General features: G+C 49.6%; 1 protein-coding gene and 1 long non-coding RNA gene across 2 annotated transcripts in view; one reads left to right on the top strand and one right to left on the bottom strand.

The window, feature by feature from the left end:
- The window catches only part of LOC119972855, a 56,017-nt gene extending 46,381 nt beyond the window's left edge, over window positions 1-9,636 (top strand). The window contains exon 3 of the long non-coding RNA XR_005462163.1: window positions 9,473-9,636. This is a non-coding gene — a long non-coding RNA (uncharacterized LOC119972855). The remainder of the gene's footprint in view (window positions 1-9,472) is intronic.
- LOC119972854 (angiopoietin-1-like) overlaps window positions 1-19,916 on the bottom strand; it is a 183,826-nt gene that overhangs the window by 61,515 nt on the left and 102,395 nt on the right. The window contains exons 2-4 of the mRNA XM_038810360.1: window positions 12,586-12,741; window positions 10,288-10,409; window positions 1,202-1,434 (exon numbers count right to left, since the gene is read on the bottom strand). Of these exons, the coding sequence (XP_038666288.1) occupies window positions 1,202-1,434; window positions 10,288-10,409; window positions 12,586-12,741 (511 nt within the window). The remainder of the gene's footprint in view (window positions 1-1,201; window positions 1,435-10,287; window positions 10,410-12,585; window positions 12,742-19,916) is intronic.

Here is a 19,916-nt window from a genome sequence, read left to right as displayed (position 1 = left end):
CTTTGAGGTCGCGAAGGTAGTCTTCGAGCGATTCCCCGGGGCGCTGGCAGCGAGTGGTGTGGATGTGTCGCGCATAGACCTCGTTCACGGGCCGTACATAGAGGCGTTCGAGCATCGCGAGGGCGTCTGCGTAGGAGGAGGCCTTGTCGAGTTGAACAGAGATTCGATGGTTCACCCATGCATGGAGAAGGCTGCGAGATAGGCCTTGAAGCAGCGGAGCCAGTGAGAAAAAATTTATTTTGCCTCCGCGGCCTGCAGATCGAATTCCTGTCGATCAGGTTTGAGGGCTGATTCCATAGTTGCGTTTAAGTTGATTAAATTGATGCGACCATCAATTCACTCGAGACGGGAGTAGAAGTAAACTGTGGCTTTAATCAACTTAGAACAGTGCCTGCCTGCGACTGATCCAATACTGAGAACCGCCGACAGGTCGACTGCTCTTTCTGTCTCCCTTCAAGGGGAGGAGCCATGGGCGGAGCCCATACATGCCCCAACATATTCCCCTGTGGATAATGCCATACAATGGCCCATAGGAGAAGCCCAAAAGGGCAACAGCATAGCACAGATACAAATACAATGGTGGATTATTGGCAGAATACATTTACCACAGTAGGCTGGGACAATACTCATTGGAATTTAGAAGAATGAAGGGGGATCTTATAGATACACATAAAATTATGAAGGGAACAGATAGGATAGATGCGGCCAGGTTGTTTCCACTGGCGTGTGAAACTAGAACTAGGGGGCATAGCCTCAAAATAAGGGGAAGTAGATTTAGGACTGAGTTGAGGAGGAACTTCTTTATCCAAAGGGTTGTGAATCTGTTGAATTCCTTGCCCAGTGAAGCAGTTGAGGCTACCTTGTTGAATGTTTTTAAGACAAAGATAGATAGCTTTTTGAACAGCAAAGGAATTAAGGATTACGGTGAGTGGGCGGGAAAGTGGAGCTGAGTCACAAAAAGATCAGCCATGATCTTATTGAATGGCGGAGCAGGCTCGAGAGGCCAGATGGCCTACTCTTGCTCCTTGTTCTTATGTTCTTATTATGTAAGCCTTGCCTGATCAACCCTTCCTCATAAGATAACTCGACCATTGCAGGTGGACATTATTATCCAACAATCTCCCAGGCTCAGCTGTTAGCTTGCCTCCTTCTTTTGCGGATCCACGTGGGTTATTTGTGATTATTTAAAGCCATCTCTCACCTCCTCCTTGTGAGACCAGTTTGAGGAGACTCTGGACCATGTCTGTCAGCTCCCGCTGTTGTTTCTGCAAGCTGGTGTTGTTGACGGTGACTCGGTTCAGTCTTGCCTCCAGCTCATCGATGACACGGCTCTGGCGGAGGACCAGGTCCTGGAGGCTGCTCTTCTCCTGCCTCAGCGCCTCGATCTCGTCTTTATGCCTGTTTTCCATTTCCAGAAGTTTCTGCTCAAGAAATCTGAGGGAGTGGGGGTTGGACAGATTGAAAGAAAGAATTGAATTTGCACCCACGTATCACCAATTCAAGAGGTCCCCAAGCCCTTTACAACCAATAAAATATTTCTTCAAGAATAATGACTGTTGTAATGTGGGAAACCCAGTAGCCAATTTGTGCACAGCAGGATCCCACAAGCAGCGATATGATAATAACAAGATCATCTGTTTTTTTGAAGTTGATTGAGGGATAACCATCGGCCTGGAGATTGTGAGAAATCTCCTGCTCTTCCTCAAAACATTGGCCGCAGGAAGCCTTTAGCTCGAGGGAGAGTCTATTGACATTTCAGTGCTGATAACATGGAGCTGATGTCTCAATGCAGACATAGTTTACAATGGAGCAAAGTTAAGACTTTGGACTGCACTGCAAGCTACAGGTGACATGTGAGCTGGCTGATATACTGAGAAGAGAGATTCATTCTCCAGAAAGTTTAATTCTCGCATGGATGGCAGGGCACAGTGGTTAGCACTGTTGCCTCACAGCGCCAGGGACCCGGTTTCAATTCCAGCCTTGGGTCACTGTGTGTGTGGAGTTTACCCATCCTCCCCGTGTCTGCGTGGGTTTCCTCCGGGTGCTCCAGTTTCCTCCCACAGTCCACAGATGTGCAGGTTAGGTAGATTGGTCATGATAAATTAGGTGGATTACTGGGGTACAGGGACAGGGTGGGGACTTAGGTCTAGGTAGGGTGACTTTCCAAGGCTCGATGGGCCAAATGGCCTCCTTCTGCACTGTAGCGATTCTGTGATGAATTTTCAACCCACCCAATTGACTGACGGTGGTAACCTGGACGAGTTAAATCATTGCCAAATGAAAATATGTTTTCCTTTCAGTCCAATATATAGTGGTCTGATTTACATTATTAACGCACTGTGAAATTATCCTGCAGATCTGTTTTTTCACCAATTTCAATCCACCGTTGCATTTTATTAAACTATGGCCAGGTGCCAGTGGAACGTGGGATTTGAGGCTATGTGAATGGCGAGCAATAGAGAAAAAAGCGCATTATCTCCACCAATGTTCACATTCACATTCCATTGCACAATATTGAGAGAGCTAACATAGCAGCAAAACATCACCCTCTGTGTTTAGAATTGGTACAGGGGAGTGTTAAAGAGAGGAAGGGAGGAGAATGCTGCTTATTCACCAATTCCATGAATTCGCATCATGAATAATGGAAGATGGGAGCGAAAGAGAGTTTGTAATGAGGGAGGCCTGTCCTGAGATAGAGGGTTTGTAATGAGGGGTCGGCACTGATAGTTGATCAAGTGTCTGTAATGAGGGGTCTGTACTGAGATCAAGAGCTTGTAATGAGTCCTTCGGGACTGCTTAGAGTCAGTGGATTGGTCAGTATTTAAAAACTCTGCGGCCAGCCTGAACGAGTACGTCACTACAGTAACTGACTTCATTAGTAAGTGTGTAGGAGACTGTGTGCCAAAGAAGCAAATCCGCGTGTTTCCCAACCGGAACCCTGGATGAACAGGGATATCCACTGCTTGCTGAAGTCTAGGTCTGAGGCGTTCAAGTCAGGCGATCCAGATATGATCTAAAGAAGTCCATCAAAGATGCCAAAGCACAGTACGGGACCAAGCTTGGGTCCCAGGCTAGCCACACGGACCCCCGCCGACTATGGCAAGGTCTGCAAGACATAACAGGCTACAAGGTGAAGGCATGTAAAATCGCCGGCTCCAACGCACCCCTCCCTGATGAGTTCAATGCATTCTATGCCGGCTTTGAGCAAGAGGTCAGCGAGAGCGACGCCCTCTACCCTGGAAGCCGTGGATGAACTTGTATCTGAGATCATCATTGCAGACGTCAGAGCAGCCTTCTCGAAGGTCAACCCACGGAAAGCCACTGGTCCCGGATGGGGTACCCGGACGAGCACTCAGGATCTTGCGCAGATCAGCTGGCAGGGGGTATTCGCAGACATCTTCAACCTCTCTTTACAACAATCTGAGGTCCCTATCTGCTTCAAGAAGACGACCATCATCCCTGTACCAAAGAAAGTCCAAGCAGTGTGCCTTAATGACTATCGTCCAGTGGCTCTGACATCCATCATCATGAAGTGCTTTGAAAGGTTAGTCATGGCACGAATCAACTCCAGCCTCCCGGATTGCCTTGATCCACTACAGTTCGCCTACCGCTGCAACAGGTCCACAGCAGACGCCATCTCCATGGCCCTGCACTCTACCCTGGAACACCTAGATAACAAAGACACCTATGTCAGACTCCTATTTATCGACTACAGCTCAGCCTTCAACACCATCATTCCTACGAAACTCATCTCCAAACTCCGTGGCCTTGGCCTCGGCTCCTCCCTCTGCGACTGGATCCTGAACTCCCTAACCCACAGACCACAATCAGTAAGAATTGGCAACAACACCTCCTCCATGATCATCCTCAACACCGGTGCCCCACAAGGCTGTGTCCTCAGCCCCCTACTGTACTCCTTATACACCTATGACTGCGTGGCCAAATTCCCCTCCAACTCGATTTTCAAATTTGCTGGTGACACCACTGTAGGTCAGATTTCAAACAATGACGAGACGGAGTACAGGATTGAGATAGGGAATCTGGTGAATTGGTGCGGTGACAATAATCTCTCTCTCAATGTCAACAAAATGAAGGAGATTGTCATCGACTTCAAGAAGCGTAGTGGAGAACATGCCCCTGTCTTCATCAATGGGAACAAAGTAGAAAGGATCGAGAGCTTCAAGTTTTTAGATCACCTGCAGCCTGTTCTGGAACCCCCCATGCCAACACTATAGTTAAGAAAGCCGACCAACAACTCTACTGTCTCAGAAGACTAAGGATATTTGCCATGTCAGCTATGACTCTCACCAACTTCTACAGCTGCACCATAGAAAGCATTCTTTCTGGTTGTATCACAGCTTGGTATCGATCCTGCTCTGCCCAAGACTGCAGGAAACTATAAAAGTGAATGTAGCCCAGTCCATCACGCAAACCAGCCTCCCATCCATTGACTCTATCTATAATTCCCGCTGCCTCGGAAAGGCAGCCAGCATAATTAAGGACCCCACGCACCCCGGACATACTCTCTTCCACCTTCTTCCGTCAGGAAAAAGATACCAAAGTTTGAGGTCACGTACCAACCGACTCAGGATCAGCTTCTTCCCTACTGCCATCAGACTTTTGAATGGACCTACCTTATATTAAGTTGATCTTTTCTCTACATCTTGCTATAACTGTAACATTATATTCTGCAGTCGCTCCTTCCTTCCCTATGTACGGTATGCATTGTTTGACCAGCATGCAAGAAACAATACTTTTCACTGTATACTAATACATGTGACAATAATAAATCAAATCAAATGAGGGGTCTGCACCGATAGTTGATCAAGAGTCTGTAATGAGGTGGGTCTGCACGGAGATGGAGAGTCTGTAATGAGGTGGGTCTGCATGGAGATGGAGAGTCTGTAATGAGGTGGGTCTGCACGGAGATGGAGAGTCTGTAATGAGGTGGGTCTGCATGGAGATGGAGAGTCTGTAATGAGGTGGGTCTGCACGGAGATGGAGAGTCTGTAATGAGGTGGGTCTGCACGGAGATGGAGAGTCTGTAATGAGGTGGGTCTGCACGGAGATGGAGAGTCTGTAATGAGGGGCCGGACTTCACAGCTTTCAAAGATGCTGAACAGTTTAAAACAAAAACAGAACTTGTGGTTGAAGTTAGTAATTGCCAATACCAGTGTCGTAATTTAAAAATTTTTAAAAATCTGTTGTAGAATGTACCGGAAAACAACTTTTGTCAACATTTCAATTGTCAGTTTTTTGAAGGAGGAGTAATTATATTAAAGGGCTATAATTTTCATATGTATAAACATCCAAAACACAATGTGTTTACTTTATCCGTAAACAAACATGTACTTAACATGGAAACATGCAACAGGGTGACAGGCTGCATTTTTTGCCTGTGATATCAGCACATTGTGGTTGGCAATCGGCCTTCCCGCTTCTTCCCTCTCCGAAGATCCCAAACCCTCAGATGCCTTTTCTCCAAAACACTTTGCCTCCAGCCATTGAGTCTAAATTGGATGTTCTGCTCATTATCACATTGCTGGCTGTGGGGCGGGTATGCTGTGTGCAAATTGGTTGCCACGTTCCCCACATTACAACACCGGCCCCAGCTCAGGAAGAGTATTACATTGGCTGCCCATCACATCTGGACTTCCTGAGGCCGTGAATGATGCTGGGAAAATGCGAGTCTTTCTTTAAATGCAAGGAAATCTCTTCAACGCTCAGTGACTGCATTCTTTTTGCTTTAAGTCATTCATCATTGGGGATAAAGAAAACTGGGGCTGAAAAAGGAAAGTTGCAGTGCTACATCGAGTATTGCAGCAAAGGGTGCATCTCAAAATTGATACCAATCCAGGATTTAGAACTTACAATTGGTGAGCATTGTTCTCATCTGTCAAAATAATGCCGTAACTTGCTTAAGTGATCTTGGATGTGAACCAACTTTAATTAAGAAATATCATATTTCCCTCTTATGAGGAAACGAAGGAATAATTTTTCAAATTACTGGGGATTTTAAGAAGGTAATTTTTCACTTGAGTGTTTCTCCGGCGCTGAACTCTAACTTTTGGCACAATTCTGTTCTCCTTGCCCCCAGCCATTGATCAGAACAGGAACAAATGGGTCAGCTTCACACCTCTCTCTCTCTCTCTGACCTCCTCCCTCTCCTGCTTTTAACCTAACCCCCCCCCCCCCCCCCCCCCCCACACCCCCACACCCCTCACCTCATGGTGAGGTTTACAATGGTCCGTCCTGAGTATTTAAGTCAGGAGTAACGAGACGGCACTCACAGAGGAAGCAGAAATATTTCAGCATTGCTGCCAAACATTCCTGTGCCGTTACCCTTGTGACGTGCTCATTAACTTAAAGCACAGATTGATTAATGGCATCAAGTGTTGTGAGAGCTCTATATTGGGATTCTAGAAATAAAAACGGCTTGAGGACCTGGCTAAGGTTTTCTCGCATTTAAATTCAGATTTATTTTTCTTTTACTTTCAAACGTTGAAATTTGTGCACGGATGGGAGAAAGCGACCTGCCCACGCCAAGAAGCAAATGATATAGAATTCACAGCACAGAATTAGGCCATTCAGCCCCAATGGCGGCACGGTGGCACAGTGGTTAGCACTGTTGCTTCACAGCTCCAAGGTTCTGGGTCCAATTCCGGCCTCGGGTCACTGTCTGTGCGGAGTCTGCACGTTCTCCCCGTGTCTGCGTGGGTTTCTTCCGGGTGCTCCGGTTTCCTCCCACAGTCCAGGTTCAGTGGATTAGCCATGATAAATTGCCCCTTAGTGTCCCAAAGGTTAGATGGGGTTAGTGGGTTACGGGGATAGGGTGGAGGCGTGGGCTTAAGTAGGGTGCTTTTTCCAACGGCCGGTGCAGACTCGATGGGCCAAATGTCCTCCTTTTGGTGTGCGTGGGTTTCCTCCGGGTGCTCCGGCTTCCTCCCATAGTCCAAAGATGTGCGGGTTAGGTGGATTGGCCATGCTAAATTGCCCGTAGTGTCCTAAAAAGTAAGGTTAAGGGGGGGGTTGTTGGGTTACGGGTATAGGGTGGATACGTGGGTTTGAGTAGGGTGATCATTGCTCAGCACAACATCGAGGGCCGAAGGGCCTGTTCTGTGCTGTACTGTTCTATGTTAATTCTATGATTCGAGTGGCCCATACTGGTCTTTACTCTCCTCCCACTCCACTTCATAATAACTCCTTCTAATCCTTTCTCCCTGGTGTATAGGGAGCTTCTCCTCACACACACCAACAAATGAGTTGAAAACGCCCAGGTCTTTCTTTTAAATTAAAGTCCCCAATAATTTTTTTTAAAATGGGGACTATTCCGCTTGTCATTTTGAGTTCACTCTCCACAGAAGAAGAAGATAACTTTGCCCCATGTGTTTAACACTCGGGTTGGGTGGACTCACAGTTAGAATGAACCTTCCAAAACTGCTCCACTCATCCCCGTTTCCCTGGAATGAACGGTTGCAAATTCCTTTGTCCTCCCTCAGGGGAAGTGTAGAATCTGCAACACCGCATCATTCTTTTTAACCAATCTTATTGAGTCTGAAATAGGATCAAGGTGGCCAACCAACCCACGTGATTGACGAAAGTGCTAAAGGTTGAGATGGAAGGGGGGGGGGGAGATATATTTATCCAGTGATCTGGAGGGTTTGGGGATGGGGGTGTGATGGGGGGGGAGGGGGGGGGGGGGGGGAAGCGGGTTTAATAAAAACCTTCACAAAGGAATTGGATACATACTTGAAGGGGGACGTTTCTGGGGCGATGGAGGGGAAAGGGCAGGGGGGGCTCGGATTAAGTGGTCAGCTCTTTCAAAGAGCCAGCACAGGCAGAGTTGGCTGAATGGCCTCCTTCAGTGTGTATACGACAAATATAACCACTGGCCAATTTGTATGAAGGATGGGGTCATGGGGGTGGGAACTGGTGCGTGTAGGGACCTGGTAAATTGACTGGTCAATGCCGCTGGGAATGATGTCATAGCCAGGTCATAGCCAATCACCTTGCCTGTTGTTTATTACCCCCCCCCCCAGATAATCCCACACATGAATAATATTCTCCGTAGTCTTCAATGTGTCACCTTTTCCAGTGTCCTGAACTAAGGATTTGGACTCGTCATACCCTATATATCCTTGATTGATTTATTAGTCACCGACTGGATTTCCTGCCCTGTCCCAGAGGCGGGCATATTCACTTCTGACTCAGGGGGATGTGAGTTCACCTTCCACTCTAAAGATTCAACCCACAGAAATCCAAGCCGACACTCGCAGTGTGGTGCCGAGGGGGTGCTGCACAGTCTTTCAGAAGATTGGCCAAACTGTGATCCTCTCTGGTGGATGTGAAAGATTCCATGGTGCTAGTGGAAGAGGAATGTGGAGCTTCTTCCTGCTGTCTTGTGTCAATATTTATCCCATCCCTACATCAAAGAGCCTGGACATTATCACGTTACTCATTGTGGAATCTTGCTGTGCGCAATGTGGCTGCCGCAGTACAACAGTGACCACATTTCAAAGGTATTTGGTTGGCTGTCAATGCTTCGGGCTGTCTGAGGTTTCTGGAGGCTGTTGCTATGGAAATGGAAGCTGTTTCTTTTCCTATCTGTTGTGTGGATGGCTAATGGGATTAGGTTCACTACACTCCTTGTAAACTGCGCACGTGTGCAGGAATCCTAAAGGCTCTGAGACAATCGGATGCAGATCTTGCCCCTTGGTCCTAACCATGGGCTTGGCAGCTACTGCCGATTGACTCTGCTCAGTTATGTAGATGGTTATATTTCCTTCCATATGGGCAGCCCGGTAGCACAGTGGTTAGCACGATTGCTTCACAGCGCCAGGGACCCAGGTTTGATTCCCGGCTTGGGTCACTGTCTGTGCGGAGTCTGCTCGTTCTCCCCGTGTCTACGTGGGTTTCCTCCGTGTGCTCCGGTTTCCTCCCACAAGTCCCGAAAGACGTGCTTTTAGGTGAATTGGACATTCTGAATTCTCCCTCTGTGTACCCGAACAGGCGCCGGAATGTGGCGACTGGGGATTTTCACAGTAACTTCATTGCAGTGTTAATGTCAGCCTACTTGTGACAATAAAGATTATTAATTAAATATAATGGGGCGGCACGGTGGCACAGTGGTTAGCACTGTTGCCTCACAGCTCCAGGGACCCGGGTTCAATTCCGGGGCTCGGGTGACTGTCTGTGTGGATTTTGCACATTCTCCCATTGTCTATCTGCGTGGGTTTCCTCCGGGTGCTCCGATTTCCTCTCACAGTCCAAAGATGTGCCGGTTAGGTGGACTGGCCATGATAAATTGCCCCTTAGTGTCCAAAGGGTTAGGTGGGGTTACTGGGTTAGGGGGATAGGGTGGAGGTGTGGGTTTAAGTAGGGTGATCTTTCCAAGAGGCGGTGCTGACTCGATGGGCCGAATGGCCTCCTTCTGCACTGTAAATTCTATGATTCTCTGATATTTCACTTTCAGGATAGTTGTCAATAGTTGTACTACCAGCACCACCTGCACTTCAACAACTATCGCCTGACCTCCACAACGGATCAATTTCTACAGAGGAAATCGAGGAAGAACAAAGAACAAAGAAAAGTACAGCACAGGAACAGGCCCTTCGGCCCTCCAAGCCTGTGCCGACCATGTTGCCGTCAAAACTAAAATCTTCTACACTTCCGTGGTCCGTATCCCTCTATTCCCATCCTATTCATGTATTTGTCAAGATGCCCCTTAAATGTCACTATTGTCCCTGCTTCCACCACCTCCTCCGGCAGCGAGTTCCAGGCACCCACTACCCTCTGTGTAAAAGAACTTGCCTCGTACATCTCCTCTAAACCTTGCCCTTCGCATCTTAAACCTATGCCCCCTAGTAATTGACCCCGCTACCCTGGGAAAAAGCCTCTGACTATCCACTCTGTCTATGTCCCTCATAATTTTGTAGACCTCTATCAGGTCGCCCCTCAACCTCCGTCATTCCAGTGTGAACAAACCGAGTTTATTCAACCGCTCCTCATAGCTAATGCCCTTCATACCAGGCAGCCTCCTGGTAAATCTCTTCTGCGCCCTCTCTAAAGCCTCCATTTGAAAACAATCGTAAACAATCGCCACACCCCTGATTCGAGGTGTGTGGTGGGGGGGGGGGGGGGGGGGGGGGGAGCTATTCCTGGGTGGATCAGGATTGGCTATCAACTTCCTAGCCCAGGGTGAGATCCCCCCTCCCGCCCATTTTGACTCAGGAACGACAGTGACTCCGTCCCTACCAAGGAAGCAGTGTGATGTCAGACTGAACTTACCTGTTCTTATCTTGTAACCTGTAGATCTCATTGGTCTGAAGTAGCAGTTGTTTCTCTAACTTGTACGTAAATAAGGAATTTTCCAAAAGTTGAATTTCGAGCCTTGATGTTTGGTTCAACACCTAAATGTACATTTATAAATCGTTTATTTTCATGAAATATACATTTTTCCTCTAAAATAAGAGAGAGCAGTTCACAGATTAAAGTAATTATTTAACAGAAGCAATATAAAGAGTACAACAAGATCCTCCACACTTTCTATCGTTGCTCATTATGATATCGAGTGTCGTTGACATCATTTGGACTAGGAAGAGTACAGATTCATTCCTGCTCTGTATTGAGGCAACAGATCAAGTAACACAGGAACAGGAGGAGGCCATTCAGTCCCTTGAGTCTGTCCTGGTATTCAATTAGATCATAGCTGATCTATATCTTTAGTCCGTATACATGGCCTGGCTCCATGTCCCTTGATATCCTCACAAGTCACAGGATTGCCAAGTCTCAGTCAGACATTCTGGGGCTTGATCTCGGTGCCTGTGGGTTAGCCTTCCTACAGACCTCCTACCCAGTGATGCCTATTGCAAAAGGGAGCGTTAGGCAGCACAGGGCAGGGACATACTTAGTCCATATCTCCCTGTGACTGCCCAGTGTCCACACACTGGGCTCATGAAGAATACCAACCAGACTGAGACACTGGTGTGTGTGTCTGTGTGTCTGTGTGTCCGTGTGCGTCTGTGTCTGTGTGTCTGTGTGCGTCTGTGTCTGTGTGTCTGTGTGCGTCTGTGTCTGTGTGTCTGTGTGCGTCTGTGTCTGTGTGTCTGTGTGCGTCTGTGTCTGTGTGTCTGTGTGCGTGTGTCTGTGTGCGTCTGTGTCTGTGTGTCTGTGTGCGTCTGTGTCTGTGTGTCTGTGTGCGTCTGTGTCTGTGTGTCTGTGTGCGTGTGTCTGTGTGTCTGTGTGTCTGTGTGCGTGTGTCTGTGTGTCTTTGTGCCTGTGTCTGTGTGTGTCTGTGTGCGTGTGTCTGTGTGCGTGTGTCTGTGTGCGTGTGTCTGTGTGTTTGTGTGCGTCTGTGTGCGTGTGTCTGTGTGTCTGTGTGCGTCTGTGTGTCTGTGTACATGTGTCTGTGTGTGTCTGTGTGCGCGTGTCTGTGTGTCTGTGAGCGTCTGTGTCTGTGTATATGTGTCTGTACGTGTGTGCCTGTGTATATTTGTCTGTGTGTATGTGTGTGTCTGTCTGTGCGTCTGTGTGCCTGTCTGTGTATACGTGTGTGTGTTAAAACAAGAAGTGACTAAATATGATGAGCAAGAGGAGTTAACACAAAGGCTGGAACTGACTTCGGAATCACCGCAATCTTAAGCTATTTATTGACATTTTCTTCTGCTTTGTTTCCATGCCAATGGGGTTGATCATTCTTGCAAACCAATTTAAACAAAATTCTTACAACATGCTGTAACCAGATAAAGATACCAGAGACATATTTACAAGAATCACTCAGCCTTGTGTGATCTCTGCCAGTGAATGTTTTTCAAAGACTCTTATTTAAATTGGAATGAGGTGCTGGAGACTGTGTGTGTTACTCTGGGCCAGTTTAAACAAGGGGCTGTCTGTTGCACCCCTCGCAGAAGCAGATTGATCCTATTCCAGCCACCCGCCGCACCCATGCCCCCGCCCCTACCCCCGCCCTGTCCCTGCCCCGCCCCTGCCCCCACCCATGCCCCCGCCCCTGCCCCCGCCCTGTCCCTGCCCCGCCCCTGCCCCCACCCATGCCCCCGCCCCTGCCCCCGCCCTGTCCCTGCCCCGCCCCTGCCCCCACCCATGCCCCTGCCCCCGTCCCCGCCCTGCCCCTGCCCCCTCCCCGCCCCTGCCCCCACCCATGCCCCCACCCCCGCCCTGTCCCTGCCCCGTCCCCACCCATGCCCCCGCCCCTGCCCCCGCCCTGTCCCTGCCCCCCCGCCCCTGCCCCCACCCATGCCCCCGCCCTGTCCCTGCCCCTGCCCCCACCCATGCCCCCGCCCCCGCCCTGCCCCGCCCCTACCCATGCCCCCGCCCCGCCCCTGCCCCCACCCATGCCCCCGCCCCCGCCCTGTCCCTGCCCCGCCCCGCCCCGCCCCTGCCCCCACCCATGCCCCCGCCCTGTCCCTGCCCCGCCCCTGCCCCGCCCCTGCCCCCACCCATGCCCCCGCCCCTACCCCCACCCCCACCCTGTCCCTGCCCCCGCCCCTGCCCCGCCCCTGCCCATGCCCCCACCCCCGCCCTGTCCCCTCCCCCGCCCCGTACCTGCCTCCGCCAGGGGGGCCTTACCTGTGTCTCCACTTCGGTGAGCCTGCGTGTTTGCTCTGCCGATTGACTCAGCAGATTGGTGCCAATCTCCAGAATGGTAGCTGTGTGATTCTGAACGGCGTTTTGCTGTATCTGAACCATCTCTGCCTTCATACTCTCCTGAATGTAATTCTCCAGCTGTAACAAAGTCATTTGAGAAACTTTTAAAATTTTCACAGGAGCCAGAATCCTGCCTGTAACATTGCGCATTTCCATAGCGCCTTTCACCACCGCAGGACACCCGAACGCAACTTACAGCCAATGATGTACATTGTGAAGTCTGGTCTCTGTTGCAATGGAGATTGTGGCTGCCAAATTGTGCACAGCAAGATCCCATAAACAGCAGTGTGGGGTCATCAGTTATTATGGTGTTAATGGGGGGATGAATATTGGCCAGGCCGCTGGGAGGAACTATCCTCCCCCCCCCCCCCCCCCTAACACACACACACACCCCTTCTTCAAAGTAGGGACCACTGGATCTTTTACATCCACCCGAGGCCTCAGAATCATCATAATAATAATCTTTATTAGTGTCACAAGTAGGCTTACATTAACACTGCAATGAAGTTACTGTGAAAAGCCCCTAGTCGCCACATTCCAGCGCCTGTTCGGGTACACAGAGGGAGAATTCAGAATGTCCAATTCACCCAACAGCACATCTTTCGGGGCTTGTGGGAGGAAACCGGAGCACCCGGGGGAAACCCACGCAGACACGGGGAGAACGTGCAGACTCCGCACGGACAGTGACCCGAGCCGGGAATTGAACCTGGGACCCAGGCGCTGTGAAGCAACAGTGCTAACCACTGTGCTACCGTGCCGCCCAGCACTCCCTCATTACTGCACTGGGAACATCACTCAGGGTTTTAGGCTGACGTCTCTGGACTGGGACCTGAACGCACACGTGCCGCCTCAGAGGTGAGAGAGCCACCCCAGCTGGTCCCCCAGCGGGCACAGAATGAAACGCCCACGGCTGAGTGAAAACAGAACCCCATCTGAACACAGAACGGAGGGCAGCCTCACGGATCGAAAAGTGGCAGCTGGCCCCTGGAAAACAAACACTTGCTTTTCACTGAAAAGTATTTCAGAGTCACAGAACCTTTACAATGTAGAAGGAGCCCCTTCGGCCCATCGGGGTGTGCCCCAGCTCGCTGATGGAGCGACCCTTCACTGGCTGTGGGGCATCTGGGGACCTCAATCCTGAGGTTACAGAGGCTGCCTTCGAAATGCAAGTGCCTTCTACCAGCTCAGGGCAAAGAGGTTCAGAGGAAGAATGTCATTTCACTTGAGGAATTAATTTATATGTTGAGTGGATTGGGCACTGCATATGTTCAAACTCTGAGTGATTGACTGCCTAATCGTTTTATACATGTTTACAGTTTTTTGAATTGGTTAAACACTAAACTGGATATCACGGCTGTGAGATTCTGGATGTCGAATTCAATCCAAACTCTATTTCAATCAAATCCAAAGATGGAGGCTCGGACTCTTCAGCCATTGCGGTTTACGTTTCCCACCGGCAGCGCGCCCAGACAGTGGGTCTCCTGGCAGCGCGGGGTGGTTACAATGGGGAATCCCATTGACAAGCAGCTGGAGGGGCAGAATTCCGCCCGGGATGTTATCTCAATAAGATTAGCACAATCTAATCTAAACTTGCGATTAAAATCCTGATGCCCAACTCAAATCAGCCATCAGGTGGGTTTCAGAATCACTACAGTACAGAAGGAGGCCATTTGGCCCATCGAGTCTGCACCCACCCACTGAAGGAGCCCTCCACCCACACCAAAGCCCCGACTTCTCTTCTTTCCAGACACTCACTTCCTTTCAATCAAACTGATATTTCTGAAGCGTCTCCACACGTGTCATCTCAGCCCAGCCCAGTCCAGTCCGGTCTGATCCAGTCTGGTACAGTACAGCCCAGCCCAGTCCAGCCTGTTTCTCACCCCTATTACCATCTCACTGGAAAGCCTCAGCTCCCTGTCACACTCCTGTGAAATTAGATGGTTACAGACAGGGGTATTGTCCAGTCTTCCACGGAGATTAGTAATAATCTTCATTGTCACAAGTCGGCTTACATTAACACTGCAATGGAGGTACTGTGAAAAGCCCCTAGTCGCCACATTCCGGCGCCTGTTCGGGTACACGGAGGGAGAATTCAGAATGCCCATTCCTGATCTCACCCCCATAATCCTTGGTGGGGGGGGGGGGGGGGGGGGGGGGGGGGGACCAGGTAGGTGCTGAAACTGGCAGCCCACACACCATATTTAAATGAACAATCGAGGGCCAATTAGGCTCGTTATCAAGTCCATTATCCCTGCCCACCCCATAAAACGGTTGTTGTGGGCAACCCGACTCCCGGAGCAGGAAGGGAAGGAAAGAGGGGGCAACCCCCATTAGACTGAACCCCGATTTCCTTCATGTTTCCTCTCTTAAACTCCCCCCCTCCCCTCCGCACCGTCCCTCGCCCTAAACTTCCCAATCCTCTCTACCCAAGAGCCCGGATTATACTGCTCCGGGAATCCAAGCACTTCCGGTAGTTGCTACTGGGCTTTCCTGGTGCTGCCGGGACTGGTGGGAGCTGCTGTGGCCAATCCGATGAGGGACGGAGGTCCCACTTGGCCCCTGATTATGGTCCCCACAGCTCTTTCTGGCAGTAGAAGGGGTGACATGGAGTCAACCTGCGGTTTCCAGGGATGTGCCATCTTACCCCCCCCCCGTCCCCTGTGTTATTCCACCCATAAATACATAGAACATTCATGGCATTGAAGGAGACCATTCAGCCCATCGTGTCCATACTTGCCCAGAAAATACCTATCCAATCTCATTCCAATTTCTATCCCATGGTCCGGTAGGTTACAGCACCAACTGCATGTCCAAATTCTATTTCTAAATGCAAAGCGGGCTTCTGCCTCCAGCACCCTTTCAGACTGTGAGTTCCAGATCCCACCGCCCTCCTCTGTTCCTTTTGCTGTTTCTTTTGAATCTATGTCCCCTAGTTACAGACCTCGCTGATAAGAGAAATGGGTCCTTCCCATCCACTCTACCTCAGACCCAGTTTCTAAACATCAATTAAATCTTCCCCCAGCCTCTTTCCGTTCCAAAGATAACACTCCCAGTCCATCCAACCTTTCCTTCCAGCTAAAATTCTCCATTCCTGGCAACATCCTTGTAAATGTACTCTGTACCCTCTATGCCAGGGGTGGGCAAACTTTTCCGTGCAAGGGCCACATTCAGAAATTCACAATTTTAAAGGGCCGCATAGTATATTAAGTAAAATAATTACTTCACCCGGTTATGATTCTGGGCGCCTCATATACAACATAGAACAGTACAGCACAGAACAGGCCCTTCGGCCCTCGACGTTGTGCCGAGCAATGATCACCCTACTCAAGTCAACGTATCCACCCTATACCCGTAAGTAACCCAACAGCTCCCCCCCCCCCCCATTAACCTTAAAAAAATAATTAAAAATTTTTTTTTTAAATGTTTAAAAAAAATTGTTTTTTTTTTTTAATGACTTGGTGGGCCGCATAAAGACCTTTGGCGGGCCGCATGCGGCCCGCGGGCCGTAGTTTGCCCACCCCTGCTCTATGCCATCATATCCTTGTAGCGCAGTGACCAGAATGGTATACAATACTCCAGCTGTTGCCTAACTAGTGCCTCCTACAATTCCAGCGTAATCTCCCAACTCTTATGTTCCAGGCCTTTGCTAATGAAGAAAAGGTACTGGTCTCGCTACCTGTGTGGATGCACTCTGTTCCTCTACACTTCCTAACATCCGTATTGACTACATCAAACACGCTACCTTCTGTGGTAGTCAACACAGTTGTATTATATTGTATATATTGGTAAGGCCCCTGTACTACAGGTACGGGAGTAGATCCCTGCCTGCTGGCTCCGCCCAGTAGACGGAGTATAAATGTGTGGGCTCTCCGAACAGCAGCCATTTCGCCAGCTGCTGTAGGAGGCCACACATCTCTGTGTAATAAAGCCTCGATTACATTCTACTCTCATCTCGTCGTAATTCATAGTGCATCACCTTCATCAACCACCTTGTTAACTCCTTAAAGAAATTCAATAAACTATTCAGTCGCAATCTTTCCTCAACAAATCCATGTTGACCGTTCTGGTTTTATTCCGTGCCTCTCTACAAGATAATTTCTAATGTTTGTCAAAATGTTTTCCAACAATTTGCCCACCATCAGGGTGAGACGGAATGGCCTGCCGTTACTCAGACTATCTCATCCGCCATGGTGAAGTGACTGTATAACTTTACCAGTCCCCTGGCATCGCACCTGTGGCAGAGTGGATTGGAAATCGATCGTATGGATGGCGATCAATGGTCCAATTGGGTCGTGTGTGAAATGCTCGGGCACGATGTCAGCTGAGGAGGACAGGATTGCTGGTGATGGCGAGCGAGGCCCCTTTGAGATCTGTCCGCACCCACGCCAGTACAGTAGCTGTCTCCGTGTCAACAGTTCCAATTGGAAGCCACACCAGCGGAATGTCAGGGGGGGGGGGGGGGGGGGGGCGTTTATTTCTGTGAGCTGCTGACTGGCATAATGTCAGTTTTTACACAATAGCACAAAGTGAAAACCTACCCCAGCGAATCCTGGAAACGAAAAGTGAGAATTGGTGAGATTAAGTATATAAAAAACGATTAGCAAAGCGGGCGGGGGAGTTGAAGTTGTTTTTGCTGTCTGATTCAGAGGACCCATGGGGGGGGGGGGGGAACTGCTGCTCCTGGTGGGATGAGGTGTGTTTGGCTGACTGTGTGTTATTTCTCCGATAAACATTTCAAGATGAAAAGTAATGTCATCACTCTCACTTAATCGTTCCTTTTCTTTCAAAACCATAAATTTCTTTCCCTCCGTTTTTTTCCCCTTTCGCAGCTTGCACTAAACGCTTTCAAATTCCTCATGTGTTAACAAACACTCTTCGCTGCAAGCAGCCTTGTTTTTCAGGAAGGTTTCTGATCAGTGTTTCAAAGGTGCATGTTGCAGTTGCAAAGTGGGTACCAGCAGTTGTCCTTCCCTGGACCAACCTTCAGCAAAATAGTTTCCCCAGGTCTGATAAACCTAAACTAATAAACACCAACCTCGGAGAGCTTTCTTTTTTATTCCGATTAAGGGGCAGTTTAGCGTGGCCAATCCACCTGCCCTGCACATCTTTGGGTTGTGGGGGTGAAACCTACGTGGGGAGAATGTGCAAACTCCACACGGACAGTGACCCGGGGCCGGTATCGAACCTGGGACCTTGGCGCTGTGAGACAGCAATGCTAACCCACTGTGCCACTGTGCCGCCCACTCAGAGAAGTTTCACTGCCCATAAACATCCAGCAGAATAAAAGATGTAAAGACCTTGCATTTATATAGCACCATTTATAATATAACAGCAGATATATTAGGAAACTAAAGGTAACTTTTGTGGATTTATGGCCGCGATTTAACTAGATGGGAACAAAGTTCCATCGCAGGCATATTTAGCCACATGTTTCCGGTGCTCGCAGCGTCAAGAAACACAATGCCAGCGTAACTCAGGTTAGATAGATAGCCTCAGCATGGACCGCACTGCCAGGGCGGCACGCAGCCCACTTATCTGCACTGAGGGCCTCCGCTTGCCAGAACTCCTCAGTGTAGCGAGAGATTGAGACGCTCTCCGGATCTCTGGAGCCTTCGACGCCGCCCCCCTCCTCCCCCCCGTCCCTCCCCCCTTGGCACCCTGGCTGTGCCCCTGCCAGCTTGCAGTGTCACCCGGGTACACTGGTGGCACTGCCAGGGTGCCAGGGCCGGCAGTGCTAGGGGAACCACCCTGCCCAAAGGGCATGCATCTGGGGGCCTCCGATCCCCTGGGAGACCTCCAAGAGTCACGTTCGGCCTGGCCCCCCCCCCCCGCTTGTGGAGCCCAGTGCTGAACGGCGCTCGCCCAAGGTCTGTGAGGCGAAGGGGAGAGATCCCAACACCGTGGGTGCCAGGAGGGCCTTAGAGCGAGACCAGCTGTCTCCCCCTCATATGCAGATTTGCCAAAACGTGATCCGCAAGGCGTTACGAGCTGGGTAAATCCCGGGGACGGGAATCCTGGCTTCGATTGCCTACATGGTGTCGCGGTCAGCTGCTTTTCGGAGGCAGCGTGGCCGTTCGACCTTGTCCAAAATTTGCATTGGTAAACATTAGAAATACGGTATAGTTTTACATGGATTTAATTTAATGTTTCTGACCCTGGAAGGATAAATCCTATCATAGTTAAGGTTCATGCTGGACAATGCTGTGTGTTTTATGAGGCCAGGAAGGGGTCCACACCAAATAGTTCAAAGAAACTTTGTTTATTTACTTTTTTTTCTTTTAAAAAAAATAAATTTGAAGTATCCAATTCATTTTTTTTCCAATTAAGGGGCAATTTAGCGTGGCCAATCCACCTACCCTGCACATCTTTGGGTTGTGGGGGTGAGATTCATGCAGACACGGAGAGAATGTGCAAACTCCACACGGACAGTGCCCCAGGGCCAGGATCGAACCCAGATCCTCAGCGCCATGAATTTATTTACATAGAATTTACCGTACAGAAGGAGGCCATTCGGCCCATCGAGTCTGCACCGGCTCCCGGAAAGAGCAACCTACCCAAGGTTAACAACTCCACCCTATCCCCATAACCCAGCAACCCCACCCAACACAATTTTGGACACGAAGGGGAATTTATCATGGCCAATCCACCTAACCTGCACACCTTTGGACTATGGGAGGAAACCGGAGCACCCGGAGGACCCATGCACACACGGGGAGGATGTGCAGACTGAAGCAGCAGTGCTAACCACTGCACCACCGTGCTGCCCAACTTAGTTTACTTACAATAACAATTATATACATCACACGGTAGATCCAAACTGGGTTGACCTTGCTGCTACCTAACTGGCCGGCTTTATACACCCCACAACTAAACATTGTTCAAAGGTCCCCCATCCTTTAAACGGGGAAGCTCATATTCTGCAAGGTTTACGGGGAAGTTAATTGTTCCCATCTCGTAAGACACTTATAGGATATAAGTGTGTGTGGGAGTTGGTTTCAATTCCAACTGTGTTTCTATTGTGCTTAGAGAGAGCTACAGCATGAAGAGTAAATAAACCAGCAGTGGTTTCTTAGGGACTTTAAGAGATTAAACGAGCATCCGGGGAAACCCACACAGACACGGGGAGAAAGTGCAAACTCCACACAGACAATCACACAAGGCCGGAATTGAACCCGGGTCCCTGGTGCTGTGAGCCAGCAGTGCTAACCACTGTGCTACCGTGACACCCCAGTGGTCCCAATCTTCCCATTTGC

The sequence above is a fragment of the Scyliorhinus canicula genome, chromosome 10, assembly GCF_902713615.1.
Source record: "Scyliorhinus canicula chromosome 10, sScyCan1.1, whole genome shotgun sequence".
NCBI lineage: Eukaryota > Metazoa > Chordata > Chondrichthyes > Carcharhiniformes > Scyliorhinidae > Scyliorhinus > Scyliorhinus canicula.
The sequence above is the reverse complement of the archived record's forward strand: the minus strand, read 5'-3'. Positions and strand labels throughout refer to the sequence as shown.